This window comes from Arvicola amphibius, chromosome 12 (genome assembly GCF_903992535.2).
Source record: "Arvicola amphibius chromosome 12, mArvAmp1.2, whole genome shotgun sequence".
NCBI lineage: Eukaryota > Metazoa > Chordata > Mammalia > Rodentia > Cricetidae > Arvicola > Arvicola amphibius.
The window spans coordinates 4,397,980-4,412,791 of NC_052058.2; the positions used below are offsets into that span (position 1 = coordinate 4,397,980).

Below are 14,812 nucleotides of genomic sequence, written 5' to 3' on the forward strand. Positions count from 1 at the left end.
AATATAGCCAATCATCACTTAAAAGCTGCAGCCCCCAAGGCCGTCTCAAACAGGAGTGTTCTTTTATGTGACCCAATTGTAAAACAAAAACAAAAGAAAAAGTAAAGGAAAAGCAACAAACAAAACTCATTGTGTTTACAGAGATTGGCCTGATGTCCTTGCCAAAGTGATGAAGCCCGGGGAAGCTTGAGGCCTCTGTTGTGGGCCCTGTTGGGGCAGAGAAGGAGAACTCAACTCCTGGGTGTGCTTAGGAAAGTCTCGAGTGGGGATCAAGTTCTGTGCACGTGATGATGCTGGCAAGGTACACATTACCGACACCTGTCTTCCAAGAAGCCCGAGCTGGCCAGTTCTGCAGTCAGCGGATTAAGGAGGGGGCGAGGAAGAGCTGCTTATGATCCAGGTTGCAAAACTGGGTTTTGTTTCCTGCCTGACTTAGAACATGCCTTTTGCTCTTTGGTAGATTAATGAGAAAAGACTTCCAAGTAAATTCTAGGGCAACCAAGATGTGTGAAAGATGTTTTCTTTTCTCCCCTGCAAGAACCATTTTTCTCATATTGGTGTGGTCATGACTTTTTTTTTTTCAGAATTGCATCAAAATGTAGATTTTCTCTTTTTCCTTTTTGTTTTTGTTTTTGCCTAATTATGTAGCTTTTGAACTAGATCCTTCTATATTTGTCTGTGTTCTTTTCACTATGAGATTGGGGGATTTGTGTGTGAGCCTGGGTGTTCCCTGACTCCACCCTACCGTGGTCCTGTGCACCTTCTCAGGTTTATTTTCCTCCTTCTTTGTTGCCTACTCACTGTGCATGTCTCCTTATTTTCTTGTCTTTTGTTTTCTTCTTGTTCTACTTAAACAGGACAATCAATTTCACGGTCTCTTCCTTTTCCTCCTTCTGTGCCACATACTATAGAGGGACTACTTGGCTTGGAGTTTCAGAGGTTACAGTCCAAGGTCAACCGGACCCATTGCTTTGTGCCTGAGGCTGGAAGAACAGTGACTTGGGAACATTGGCAGAGCTGCTCACCTCATGTCAGCTAGGGAGCAGAAAGAGCAGAGGGACCAGGGCAAGAAGAGCTCTCAAGAACACCAGCCCAGTGACCTGCTTCCTCCAATGAGACCCACTTTCTGAGAGTTTCTGTCACCCCCCACCCTCACAGTGCAGTCACATGGTGAATCCCTCCGTCGCTCTGCACACTGGTGAGGTCAGAGCCTCAGGAGTGAGCCATCGCTCAGTGGCTGAGCCCAGCAGCTGAGGCCAAGCATCAACATTAGGCATTTGGAGAATACCTCTCCCCCAGATTGGAACAGGATTGGCTTAGGTGCAGAATCTCACATTACCTCTGTAACCGAGAACAAGGTTTCTCATCCTGAGCTTTTGTTTTTCCTCATAAAGGAGAAGAAATACCTTTCTTATAAGTGGAGTGTGGTTCAATGACAGGCCGAGTGGTCATGGCTTCTTACATAACTTACTATTCCCATAATCTAGCATACAGAGAGCATGTCGTATGTAAAACATCAGAGTTGGTATCCAGAGTAATGCAAGTTTTAAGTTTTCTTTTTGTATTTGGCTTTTATGCAATGCTAGAGTGGTTGTGTTTATATGACCCCGGAAGCCTCTGAAGCCAGTGGCTGCTGCTGAGACTGTGAGAGGGTTTGGTGATGACTTATGGCAGCAGAATCTGAGTAGACACAACGACTGTCTTCAGGCTGCTCAGCCCAGTGAGCTGGATGACTTGGGACAAGAGGGACCAGTGACTTTGCCTGAAAGCTCCCTGGCAAGTTGCTGGGAGTTCACACTGAGGCTGGAGGGCCAAGAGGCTGGTGTTCATGGCAGGGGAAGCCGTAACACCCCTGCTTAGGAAGGACGGGGCTGCACAAGCAAGCTCCCCCACCCCAAGCCTGTTCTGGGTGCTCTTCCCCACCTCACCTCCCCGTCCTACATGTCAGTCATCTCTGGGAATACCTTCACAGACATCCAGAAATCTGCTTATCAATTTTCTGGGTATTTAAGAAGTCAACCCAGTTCGTTTCTCAGCTAGGGTTAACGGTCAGTCTTGAGCAGTGGGGTCTTCCCTCTGTGTGTGCCGAAGCCAGGGAAACCTCCCCCACTATGTTCTACTCAGGTAAAATCCGTCTAAAGTCACATTTGTGAGCAGCGTGGTGACTGGGAGCTGCGCTGTAGATCCGCAGCTCTAGCTTTGTGTTCTGGTCCATAGGCGCCGGCGGCCACTCTCTGCAAGAGCCAGGCTTCATCTGTGGCTGCCGTGTGTCAGTCACCGTGGCCCTTGAAGGGTCTGAGTGGAAGAATCGCAGAGTCTGCGTGCGGAGGGTACATTCTCTCCTGTGCTTGCAGTTTCCATGGAAGTGGCCCAGCAGCACAGCAGGGGTCCATTTCAGCATGGCTTTCAGTCCTTGTTCCTCTGTTACTATGGAGACTGCCTAGAAAGTGACAGAAAAGCCAAAAGTTAAAAAACAACAGCAACAGAAAGCCAGTGATTCAATAACAAAATATGATTGGAACTGTATGTGTCCGTAGCCATGTATTCCATAACTCAGCATGACTTTCCAGCCAGTGTGCGAGACACACTTCCAACTTCGCATAGAAGCCTAGTTTGCAGATTAACAAAAGGGGTGGAGCCCCGGGCGAAGCAAAATGCTAAACAGAGGTTTAAGTGAACACTTGCTGAATGTTACCTAGAATGTAAGGAACGAGTGGGTGGTGGGCATCACAGTCCAAAGTAGTGAACCCAGCCACGGCCTGGTGTGCAGGACTAGAGAGCATCATCATTGTGGGTGGCACCATGTCAAAAGTATGTGGGTTATTATGTGCGGTTTTTTTTTTTTTTTGGTGTATATGATGTGTGTTTGTGTGTGCACGTGCGTGTGCGTGTACCTGGCACTGAAGGAACATTGTGGAAAAGGGGTACAACGATTGAGCCAGAGTACCAGGAATTCTACTGTGAGATAGTGTCTTCTATATCTGACAGGGAAGTTAGCTGCACCTATGAAATCTCAATGATATGGTCACCTAAACAAGGTCTGCACAGTGACAGCATGGCTGACATTCTGGCGTGGGTGAGGGGACGCGCCACCACAGTGGCTGCTGAGTGAGGGAGACTCGGCCTTCCCCAGGGACGTCCCCCCTGTTATGGTTATCTAGTCCCAAACAGTCAGCCTGAAACACATGCACATGCAAGCGTTAGGTCTCACTTGTCTGTCTCTGAATGAAACGGTTCTCTTTGTCAGTCACATGCCAACCCCCTCTGGAGAAGCAGCAGCCCATGTCCTGCTCTCCTGTGGAATAAGAGCGGCAACTCGTTGCTAATGAAGCAACCATGTGGCCTACACAACTCTGTGTAGTTTAGTTCAGAATTCCCGGAGTGGTTTTATTCTTGGGTGAGGCTGGATGTTTGTGTGTTCTGCGGTCTGTCAGTCCCATGTCACTGCTCACTGACCAGGCATTATGTTTGTTCCTAGTTTTTAGTTGGAAATTCGATGCTGCCTGAACTGGGGCTCCTCTCACCCTCAGAACTTTCTACACAGTTCCATGTATACCTGGCTCTCCCTAACGTACCAAGTTTCAGTGCACATTCAGATAGCAGCCTGTCAGCTCCGGGCAAATGAAATCCTTGAGGCGGAACGTTGAACCATTTCCAAGTTTGACTCAACAGTTACAGATGTGAAGAAGCAGTGGTTTGGGTAAAAAGAAGTAAATTGCTAGATGGGGCAAAAAAAAAAAAAAAATGCCTGCTTCCCTCTTCCAAGGCCAGACCTGTGTTTTGTCCATTCAGGAGAGTCGAGCCCCACGCGCAGGGAGGCTGTGAAGAGGAGGACGGCAGAGTACCTCATGCGTGCAGAGAGCATCTCCAGCCTCCGCGCCACACCTCAGCTGGACGCTGGACTGCAGGTATGCCAGGCTTCTCTTCTCTTTATGTTCTTCTCCCTCCCTCCCTCCCTTTCCCTCTCTCTCTCCCTCTCTCCCTCTCTTCCTTCCTTCCTTCCTTCCTTCCTTCCTTCCTTCCTTCCTTCCTTCCCCCCCCCTCTCTCTCTCCCTCCCTCCCTCTGTCCTCTCTCTCTCTCTCTCTCTCTCTCTCTCTCTCTCTCTCTATCTATCTTTCAGCTTTATTTTTAACTAGAATATTGAGCACTTTGGTCTTCAGATTTTTTTTCTGTAATTTTCTTAACTTGTCAGAAAGGAAGCCACAAGAGTAGAGTAAGAGGCCTCCCCACGCCCCCAATGCCTGTCTTTGCCTGGGTGGATAAGAATTTAAGGAAGACGGATTCTGGCTCATGGTGTGAGCAGTTTGTTCTCTAGGAGGTCATGGTGGGAGGCATGGAGACAGAAGCAGCTCAGAGCCTGCTCACATGTAGGTGGAGCAGGAAGCAGAGGGGTGAGTGTGGCCTCTGCAGGCTTGCTTGTTTCTTCTTCCTCCTCTTCTTCTTCTTCTTCTTCTTCGGGGCGGAGCGAGGAAGGAGGATGCGTTGAAGAGAAGCTAATGCAGACAGCTGGAAGAAGTCTGTGTATGCGTCTTGGTATGTCTTATTCTTTTCTTCTTCTGAGTCTTACTTCTTCTTCTTTTCTATTCTTCTTCTTTTCTTCTGTACTCTCTCATCCTCCTCTCTCCTCCTCTCTCTTCTTCTTTCTTCTTTCTGTTCTGGACCTGAGCCCATGCTGTGGTGGCACCCACAGTCAGAGCCGACCTTCCTTCCTTAGTTACAGAGATGCCCAGAGGTGCGTCTCCTAGGTGATTCCAAGTAAGATTGGCAGTGCAGGTTAAACCATCACACTTCTGTCGTCCTAACCTCACCATCATGAGACCATGGCTTACTGTCCACCGCCCTGCTCTGGAGCTTCTGAAGCCACAGTTCTGTGCACACCTGTGCAGCTCATCAGTCATGTTGAAACTGTTCTGGGGAGAGTTGTGTCAGGATTTCCTGGAGGCCGCCTGTAGCTGCTGAGGCACAATGATGTAGGGACGTTTTAGTCTGTTTAGGGCCACCTCAGCCCTGTCTGCATGGTGTAAGGCTTTAGAAAACATTGTTGCTTATTGCTTTTATGTCAGGTCTGTCTGCCTTTGACCAGTTTCCAGAAGTAACTTTTTTTGTTTTAAATTTTTACTAAGATTTTCTGTAAATGAGTGTTTATTTCCTTAGTTGATCCAAAAAGCAGGTAGTCTTGGTATGTTCTGTGACTTGAAGCCATGAAAGAGACAACGAAATTCTTTAAAAATTGTGGTTTTTAGTATGTGTGTGTGTGCATGTGCGTGTGTGTGTATGTACGTGTATGTGTGCATGTGTGTGTGTGTGTGCGTGTGAGTGTGAACCCACATAGTGGGACTGCTTTCCCTGTGTTGGTCCTAGGGATTAAATCCAGGTTGTAAACTTAGTAGCATGCCCTTCACTCACTGAGCCATCTCGCTGGTCCTGCACATGGTTGGCTTAGACACTTCCCTGTGTCTGCGTCTGAATCTGGAAATGGGGGTTGCTCACGCTCCTTTGCTGGGCAGTTGCTGCGGCTGTTCCTGATTGTGCATGCAGAGCTTTTGTCCCCCCCAGAGCACATGTCTTCCTTCTTCATTTTGCTTTGGGGACACTGATGAAAGCATCCCTCCTATGGCTCTTGTGATTTAGGAAAGCCTCCAGTAGTCATTTTGAATGTCACCTCTGCTGCCTTCTGTCTTTCCTGTGCATCCCTGATCAGTATCCTACCGACTATCCATGGAGTCTTTTTGTAAGATCTATTACCAAAATTATTACTTTATTAGCCCATACTGACTCTAATGGTTTATAACATTCTATACATGCATATGACACACGTGGAGTCATAACAAATAAGCACAAGGCCTCCTGTGTAGCTCTTGATTTGGAGAATCGACCACTCTGTGGATGAGTCAGGATCTCACTTTTAGCATAACTTGTAGTGGAAATAAACTGAGGTCTAAGGAGGAGAGCTGATTACACCAGGCTGCTCATTCATTCAACGTCTTTTAAGACTTAATGTGTAGCATCCCTCCAGACACCCATGGGAGCGTCACAGAGCACGACACAGCTGCTCTTCGGGCAAACCTTACAGCCTGACTGAAGCCAGCTCTGCAGCTCAGGAGGCAAAGCTCGGAGAGAGTGTCCAGAGCTGACAGCTGTGGGAATTGTCCTGGGGTGAAAGGTGTAACTGTTGGCTCTGATCTGGTGGGGAGTTGCTGTTTGATTCTGCATGAGGGCAGCTGGAGGGGAGCACAGACATGCTATCTTTCTTTATGGTAAACATTTGCTTTTCATTTCCCGCTTGCGTGTTTTCTGTGAAGCCTGTCTGCACACTGCTCAGGAGCAGGCTTGGGATTTTCTTGAGATTAGCTTGCTGAACCCGTTGTTTCTCTCCTTTGACTGTCTTTGGGTCTGAATTTCAGTCGGCACGATGAGGATTGGTGTGAGCGACTCGGCCCTTTTCCTTAGGTGCTGTTCAGAGTAGATGTGACTTCTGGTGAATCCTTGTGCAAACATGTCTTCGTAGCTGTCTCAGTAGATAAAAGGCTTTAACATTGTTGGTCTCCACTTTCCCCTTTGGGCAGTGGCTGCCCTCCCCCCAGCTTTAGTGAACTCTGGAGCCTTTTAGGTGGAAAATGTGGAAATCCTATCACATTGTAATCACATCCTTTGCAAACAGATGCAGGACAGGAACCAGCAGAGCACTTTCCCAGCCTTGTCTTGCCCATTACACCTAGAAGCCAATTAAGTGTGGTAAAGGGAAAGTAATCCTCTAAACGGAGGACCTAAGCATGTAACTGCCATTTCATCCTGCAGTTACTAGGAGCATGAATGCCGCCACAGACAGTCTTCTGAGCACAGCTGTGTCTTTGCTGGTCTGTTGGCTGATGTGCTGGGTGTCAAGGGAAGATGTTAAACTCAGTGAGAGGGTGCAGGTATGGGACTGAGCAACAAGTGGTTAAAGGTCAGGTGTGCCAGCCACTGAAGGGAACGTCATCGAGCTAGCCATTTGCTCCAGAATTGTTTGCAAAGCTAGAAGTCTGTAGGAGGGTTTGTGCTCAGGGACTCCGTGTGCTGGATATTGATGTTCTGGGTTTGGATATATATTTATTGGATATTTATTTATTTTTCTGGTATTTTTTTGAGACAGGGTCTTGCTGCATAACTCTAGCTGGCCTCCGGTCCTCCTTCCTGCAGGGATTTTAAGTACCCAGCCAGAGTCTGGATTCTTGATACCTTTTCTTTGTTATTTATTTTCCCTAACACCAATGTCTACCGCCAGGATATTTTGAGTTGCAGCTAGTTCCATTCTGAGTAGGGTTGGTAAGCCAGCATCAGCAGCCCCTCCAGGGAGCTTCTGGGAGGTCCAGAGTCTTAGGTGCCCTCCTGCATCTGATTTTTCACTTTGGTAGCCCTCAGACGATGTGCAGAAACACTGTAGTCTGATAACCCTGAGACGATGTACAGAAACACTGTAGTCTGATGGCCCTCAGACAATGTGCAGAAACACTGTAGTCTGATGGCCCTCAGACAATGTGTAGAAACACTGTAGTTTGATAACCCTCAGACGGTGTACAGAAACACTGTAGTCTGATAACCCTCAGACGATGTGCAGAAACACTGTAGTCTGATAACCCTGAGACGATGTATAGAAACACTGTAGTCTGATAACCCTGAGATGATGTACAGAAACACTGTAGTCTGATAACCCTCAGACGATGTGCAGAAACACTGTAGTCTGATAACCCTCAGACGATGTGCAGAAACACTGTAGTCTGATAGCCCTCAGACGATGTGTAGAAACACTGTAGTCTGATGGCCCTCAGACGATGTGCAGAAACACTGTAGTCTGATGGCCCTCAGACAATATGCAGAAACACTGTAGTCTGATGGCCCTCAGACAATGTGCAGAAACACTGTAGTCTGATGGCCCTCAGACGATGTGCAGAAACTCCTGGGACTCCTGTGCCTACAGGTAGGTGGAGACTACAAACTGAGAACACTGAGTTAAAGACTGTGGACAGGTCAACCAGCAACCTAACAAAACATAGAATCCTAAGGAGAAGCCAGGCAGTCTTCACTTAGCCTTTTAGAGAACAGAAATAGCAAGCAGAGTTTAGATGTGTGCCAAGTGCAGATAGTGGGCACTGGCTGTGAGCTCCACAGGAGCTCTGTGTCCCAGATGCATGGGCCTTGGCCAGTTGACCAGTGCAATCTTGCCATCTCTGTTGGGTCATCAAACCTTCTTGTCTGTGTTTAGTCCAGGCATAGATGGCCCTAACCATTCCATCTTGACATCATCTACTATAGTACCCCTTACATATAAGAGAAACATTTACTTTTTACGTGACAGGCAGCTTTGTTGCCTAGGAAATTGTTCCCTGCTCCTTTGACACAGTGTGTTGCTATTACCACTGTTGGTAATAGAGTTTATTATTTTATTCATTTTGGGACAGGGTTGTAGATGGAAGTTTCTCTCTTGTCTGGTCCAGCAGCTGTTCAGTCCCAAAGAAATACACAGAGGCTTTTTACTTGTTTGGCCTATTAGCTCAGGCTTTTTACTAACTAGCTCTTACAACTTAAATTAACCCATAATTCCTGTCTATGTTTTACCATGTATCTTGGTACCTTTTCTCAGTGAGGCATTCTCATCTTGTTTCCTCTGTGTCTGGCTGGTGACTGGGTCTCTGCCTTTCCTCCTCCCCAAATTCTCCTAGTCTGGTTGCCCTGCCTATACATCCTGCCCGGCTACTGGCCAATCAGAGTTTCATTAAACCAATATGAGTGACAAATCTTTACAGTGTACTTGTGGGTGTGGGGGTGTGCTGCCCACTTACTCGTGGGTGTGGGGTATGCTGCCCATGTATTTGTGGGTGTGGGGTGTACTGCCCAGGTACTCATGGGTTTGGGGTAGACCTACAATACAAGTTTTTTTTTAAACGATCCTTTACTTCATAATTCTCATGTTCTGTCTTTGATCATAATCTTGCAAAGTGATTTAAAGAATAGAAGTTTTATGCCTATTGCCTTTGCTGTTCCCATCAGCACCCACCTCTGTCTTATGGCTCCTTTTGCACACAGAACACCTGCCTTCCCAGGTGGAAAAGGAGAGTCACATGTTTCTTCTTGCCATTCCAGGGCTGTGGATGCTGACCCTAAGTCTGGACTTTTGTTTCCCTGTCCTCCACTCCGAATGCTTCCCTCACTGGAGCAGACTACTTATGCCTCTTACTGATTTGTACAGTCTTAGTTTAATCACTGGAATGCGATGGAAGGGTTTATTTTGGCTCATGGTTTTAGTTTATGGTCACTTGGCTCTGTTGTTGCTGGCCTATGGCAAAGCCCTGTCCTGACATAGGTGTGGGAGGCAGGTCTTCAGTGACGTACCTCTCTTTCTCCACTTAGGTCCACTCCCTAGATCCCTTTAACACAGCTCCCTTGTTTGTTTGCTTTTTCTAGACAGGGTTTCTCTGTGTAGCAGTTCTGGCTGTTCTGGAACACCCTCTGTAGACCAGGCTGGCCTTGAACTCACAGAGATTCACCTGCCTCTGCCTCTCAAGTGTTGGGATTAAAGGTGTAGGCCACCATCACCTGTACCAACCAGCACCCTTTTAAAGCTACGAATCTTTAGCTGGATTTATTTGTGACATCAGAGCCCTCAGGACCCATCCGCCTCCCCTCACTTCTGAACACTGCTGAACTGGGACTGAGCCATCAGCCTAAGGGCGTTAGGTAGCACCCACAGTCCAAACCACAGCGCTGTTGTGTCTGTCACCGTGCATGGAGTGGTGTAGTAGAGGTTTCCGGAGTCCCTTCTTTGCTGTTGTAAGAGGTGAAGTAAACTGTGTTCTTTGGAAGCTGAGAGACCAGTGAGCAGTGACTGAGACGTGAATAGAAGACAGGCTGCCATGTTGGGCCATGTAATGGATGATGCATCACTTTCCTTTGGGATCTCTTTTGCTACAATTACAAGCAAAATTACTTTTTCTTGGTGATGCAGCATGGTGTGTGTGTGTGTGTGTGTGTGTGTGTGTGTGAGAGAGAGAGAGAGAGAGAGAGAGAGAGAGAGAGAGAGAGAGAGTTTTTGTCTATGTGCTGTATGGTAGGAGGATTGTCAGCAGCAGGGCAGGGAGCTGAGGTCTGTCTAGGATCCCACCGTCTCTCTCTGATGGAAACAATTCACTATTGCACGGTTCCCCTTATGCAGGAGTAGAATAGCTATTATTAGAGCAACTTTCCCTGTGAGCACCTCAATCTATGGGGATGGGAGGGTAGAGATGAGGTGATACACTGTAAACCACAAAGAAGAGACTAATAGTTACATGTGCAATATTAATATCATGATACACATTTGTATGCACAAACATTCTCCTTAGATTTTCAGAAGGCAGTAATGCATTTATTTTCTGACATCTACTTTAGTTCCTAATGAAATGGGATATCAAATAATGTTTGTTGAGACATCTAAGAAATCTAGATCATATCATCTAAAAAGATTATTGTTATCTAGCACAATGGAGATACTTTCTCAAGTTAAAGTATCTCTAAAACATAAAAGTTGAGGCTGAGGAGGGCTCAGTTGATAGAACGTGAGGATGCTGGATCCCAACACCCATGTGAAAAGTTGAGCATGGCATTGCATGCCCATAATCCTAGCACAGGGGAGGTGGGCACAGGACGTGAGATCCATGCATTGTGCTGACCAGTTAGCCTAGGCACTCAGTGAGAGACCCCTGCCTCCAACAGTAAGATGGAGAGTGACCAAAGAAGGATTCCAGTGTTGACCCCTGACCTCCACATGCAAGTGCATACACATGTACACCCACATGTACACACACGCAGCCTTAGCCAAATGTAGTACACACCTGTAATCCCAGCGTGTGAGAGGTAGAGGCATGAGGGTCCAGAGTTCAAAATCAATCATGGCTACAAAGCAAACTCAAGGCCAGCCTGTCTACAAAATCCAATCCAAACCAAACACCCCCTCCCATATTCCAACACCTCCATTCCAGGTGATCTAGATTCAGACTTTGCTTGCTACCCCCAGAGATAAGGAAACATGCTGAAGGCAGTAAAAACACTTCCCTTAGACAGTTTCCCAGTTGGTAGTTTCCCCATTATAACTGATACCCAATTCCCCCAGGCAACCTCTTTGCTAACTTCCTTCTTTTCCTCCCCTCTCTTCTGCTGCTGCAGCACCCTCCCCCCACAAAAGGTGACTAGGGTGCAGTTCTTCTTAGGAGCTCTGTCTGGCCATGCCAGTCTTCCCAGGGACTTCAATGTCCTGAGCGGTTGTCTTGGTAATTCCCTCTTCATGCTTGAGTATTTCGCTGCCCCTTCTCTATTCCTCTGTTCTTATCTAGTTTGTCGATAAGGCCTCTGCCCTGTGTGACAAGCCCTATGTCCCCTGACACCCTTGGGAAGTCACAGTTTTGCTGTGAGAAGTAATTACAGGGTTCTTCTGGATGTAAGTGCCCGCTGAGGTGTCCTGAGTCTTCCTCTTCTAATGGCTTTTCTTACTGCCAGGGGAAAGCTGACTGGAGTTTGGAAGTTAATACTGTTTTAAACTGTGCACTCAAACAGCCTTTTCTCATGTTCATTGATCTTTTTTGTAGCCAATATACTGTTTCCCACATCATAGATATTCAAATATTTGAAGAAAGGTTTTTTTCCCTCATAAACCACCCCAACCTTTGTTTTAATAATTGCTGGTTATATCGATGGAGCATTTATTTTTTTTTTACCATTGTTTGATGAATTTTTTTGATTGAATTTGAATATGCTGGTTCTTCTTAAAACATATGGTATCTATTTAAAGATCTAAGTACTTAGTTCATTTTATAAAGAAGCACTACAGGACTAAAGTTTTTAGGTAAAATAACACCTTATGCCCCTTTTGTTCCAAGTGAATCTGTTAATTTTTTCTTTGTAGTCTTCTAAATTACTTCTGGTCTGTCTGGGGCAAATGCAAGGTTGTCGTTGACTCTGGTCCACTTACTCGATTGTTAGACATTTTCCTGATATCTCTAAAAACAGTAGCAGCTCATTAATTTTTCTTTTTAAAAACCTGTTTTCAGTGCTATGACTTATTTACTTGCGCTTTTGTCTTGCTTTTTCTTTTTGATTTTCTTTATTTTGATTTTTTATTTTACATTACAGACAAACAGTAACTTTCTCCTTTTATCTTCCCTTCTCTGATTTATGATAAATTTAGTTTCCTTTGGCCTGACGTTTGCTTCAGTAGGCAGTCTTCCTTCAAGTACCTCCCTGATTGATGTGTAATCTTTGATATCTCCCATTAGCCTCCAGGATCACTAAGTTCAAGGCCCCCTTGGAACCTAAGGAGCCCTGCCGAGGAGCTGAAGGCCTTCAGAGTCCTTGGGGTGATTGACAAGGTAATTCTTCAGTGTCTCTTCAAGAGTTCAGTCATAAATCGGCTGCATGCTGACATTCTGTCTTTGAAGCTTCGGATCTTAAGGATATGAAACAAAAGGAAAATGACTCAAATGCATCTGCACTTTAAAATGCCCGAGCAGCGGGGGAGCTTTGCTTCAGCATTCACGTAAGGTCATGCAGAGTACATTGTGCCAAGGAGAAGGTGTGCATTTGCTGGCATTCCGTTGAGTAAGGGGTTTTAATTTTCCGAAGTGTGGTGGTAGAATGGTGCACTTTGTGCTGCTTAGATTTGTGAATTTGCAGCTGTTAAACATCACTCAGTACAGTCATCCCAATGGTCAGAAGGAAGCATGGAATTCCTGGTGGCTGTCATTCATGAGCACCACTGTGTGCCCACCCCCATAGTAGGAATTTATATAAAGTGGTTTATGGAATCCCTCTTACAGTCTCATTATCTGCATCTGGATGAGAAAGTGATACACAGACATGGAGTAACTTGCCCGAAAGTTCCATGGCCAACTTGGATGAACTTGGTTGACTCCAGAAACTGCTTTCCCAGTATATTGAGACCCTTCACACACACAGACACACACACAGACACACACACACACACACGCACACACACACACACACACGTATGCACACATGTGCACACAAAGCTTGGTGATATATCAATATTACCAAATGCTTATCAACACTGAGCCTGCCAATTTGCATGCTTTGGAAATACTATATTATTCTGCCATTATAACTTTAAGGAAAATGCCATTAATGTTGACATGTGTCTTGACCTCTTGACCACTCGACATTGTTCCAAAAACACCTTAGTGTTGTTTGTTTGGGTCACCCAATGCCACTTGTCTTCTGAAGCATTCTTGTGCGTCCATGGTGCCTTTGAGCAATCCACAGTGCAGTTCGAGGAGCTTGGGCAAGCGCTCACAGTTTGGAGCATCCCCAAAAGAACATCAAGTCAGAACTTTCATGAAGTAAATATCATTGTCCCAGATAAACCAGTGCCAATGAATCTGAGCTTAAAGAGCTCTGTGCAGTAGGACTTTTTGTGTTGTTACAGAGCCCGTGATACTCTGTGGCTGTTTCTGTGGCCTTTGCATCATGGAGAACATTCTGTGTGGCTGTTTCTGTGGCCTTTGCATCATGGAGAACATTCTGTTCAAGAGCAGAGAGTAATTTAGTAGATTCAGGTGTTGTGGTTTGGTACGGACGTGCCATCTTCCTGTGCTGTCTCAATGCCTCTTAGAGTTGTATCTTATGACTGTGTGGCTGTTCACTGTTGTGCTGTGAGCCTCAAGTCACACTAAGTTCTGGTAATTGCTAGGAGCTCCACAGATGAAAGGAAGCAGACCGTTGGCAGTGGAGGAATCCCTCTGCCGTAGTTGAGGCACTGTCTGTCTCTGTCAGTTAGTGTCTCTCAGATGCCGTTTTCTAAGTGGTGAGAAGGAGCTGTGTGTCTGGGAACCAGTCAGCTTGGCAGGCAGTTGTAGCTCACAACAGTATCTCTGCTGCTAAAATATGAGCAGGTGGATTTTCTGTTGTACTAAGGAATACCTTAAATACAGGCCTTAGAAACTTGGGGTTTGGGAGAAAGATGTTGAATAAATTCAGATCTAGGAAACACCCCCAAGGTATGACAGTGCTGGTCTGGACATCCGCTTCTCTAATTCTGTTTCATTTTAGTGTTTGTGAATTATCTTGTGTTGTTTATTAACTTAGCAAGTTCAGTTTTGTATTGAACTTCATTAGGAAATAAATTTCATTAACCTCCATCTAGAAAGTAAATGAAGTATTTTTATTATTGCCTACACTGTGGACTTCATGAGCTCAGTGTCGCGCTGTTTCACATCTTACCACGTTCTTTGTGCCTAGAATCATGCCCAGCACACCATGGTCCCTAGGTGCAGCTGCTGTTGAATGAGCGAATCGAAAAGAATTTAAAATACATCGCAGAGCGACACCTACTGGTGTAATGTGGGGCTGCTCCCTAGACCTTTCCACAGTGAGTGTCTTGTACCAAGAGGGTCGGTGTTCAGACAGAAGGAAGTGATCATCTAGTGCTCTTCTGTTTCTTAGTTGGGATCGTAAAATCCTTTATGCAACAAAGAATTGAAATACCAGGACTCTTAGAGCATAGATAAACAGGCCCCCATTCTGTTGCAGAAATTGTCAGGCTGAGGAAGGCCTTCAGAGTTCTATTAAAGGAAGGCCAGATGTGGAGAGGGGGCATTTTCACCTGACCAGATCATGTGTAGACTTCAAGTGTTTGAGGACTGGAGCTCTGTCATGCTTATTTAAACCTAGAGGGCAAGAGGAGAACTGGTTATGCTAGAACAGCAAGTGTGGGCTGCAAACCAGGCTATGGGTGGGATGGGAAGGCGTGGCGGGCGGCTCACAGTGGGGGGCAGTGTGGACTGGAAC

The 14,812-nt window shown here is 46.1% G+C and overlaps 1 protein-coding gene across 10 annotated transcripts in view; it reads left to right on the plus strand.

Moving 5' to 3' along the window:
• Positions 1 to 14,812, plus strand: part of Rps6kc1 (ribosomal protein S6 kinase C1) — a 138,210-nt gene that overhangs the window by 60,769 nt on the left and 62,629 nt on the right. For 6 of the 10 annotated variants that reach the window (XM_038348894.1, XM_038348895.1, XM_038348896.1 and 3 more), the window contains 2 exons: positions 3,793 to 3,908; positions 12,286 to 12,378. The exons of 2 other annotated variants lie outside the window; for them this stretch is intronic. In XM_038348894.1, the coding sequence (XP_038204822.1) occupies positions 3,793 to 3,908; positions 12,286 to 12,378 (209 nt within the window). The remainder of the gene's footprint in view (positions 1 to 3,792; positions 3,909 to 12,285; positions 12,379 to 14,812) is intronic. 2 more of the 10 variants (XM_038348897.1, XM_038348901.1) reach the window with 2 other exon arrangements.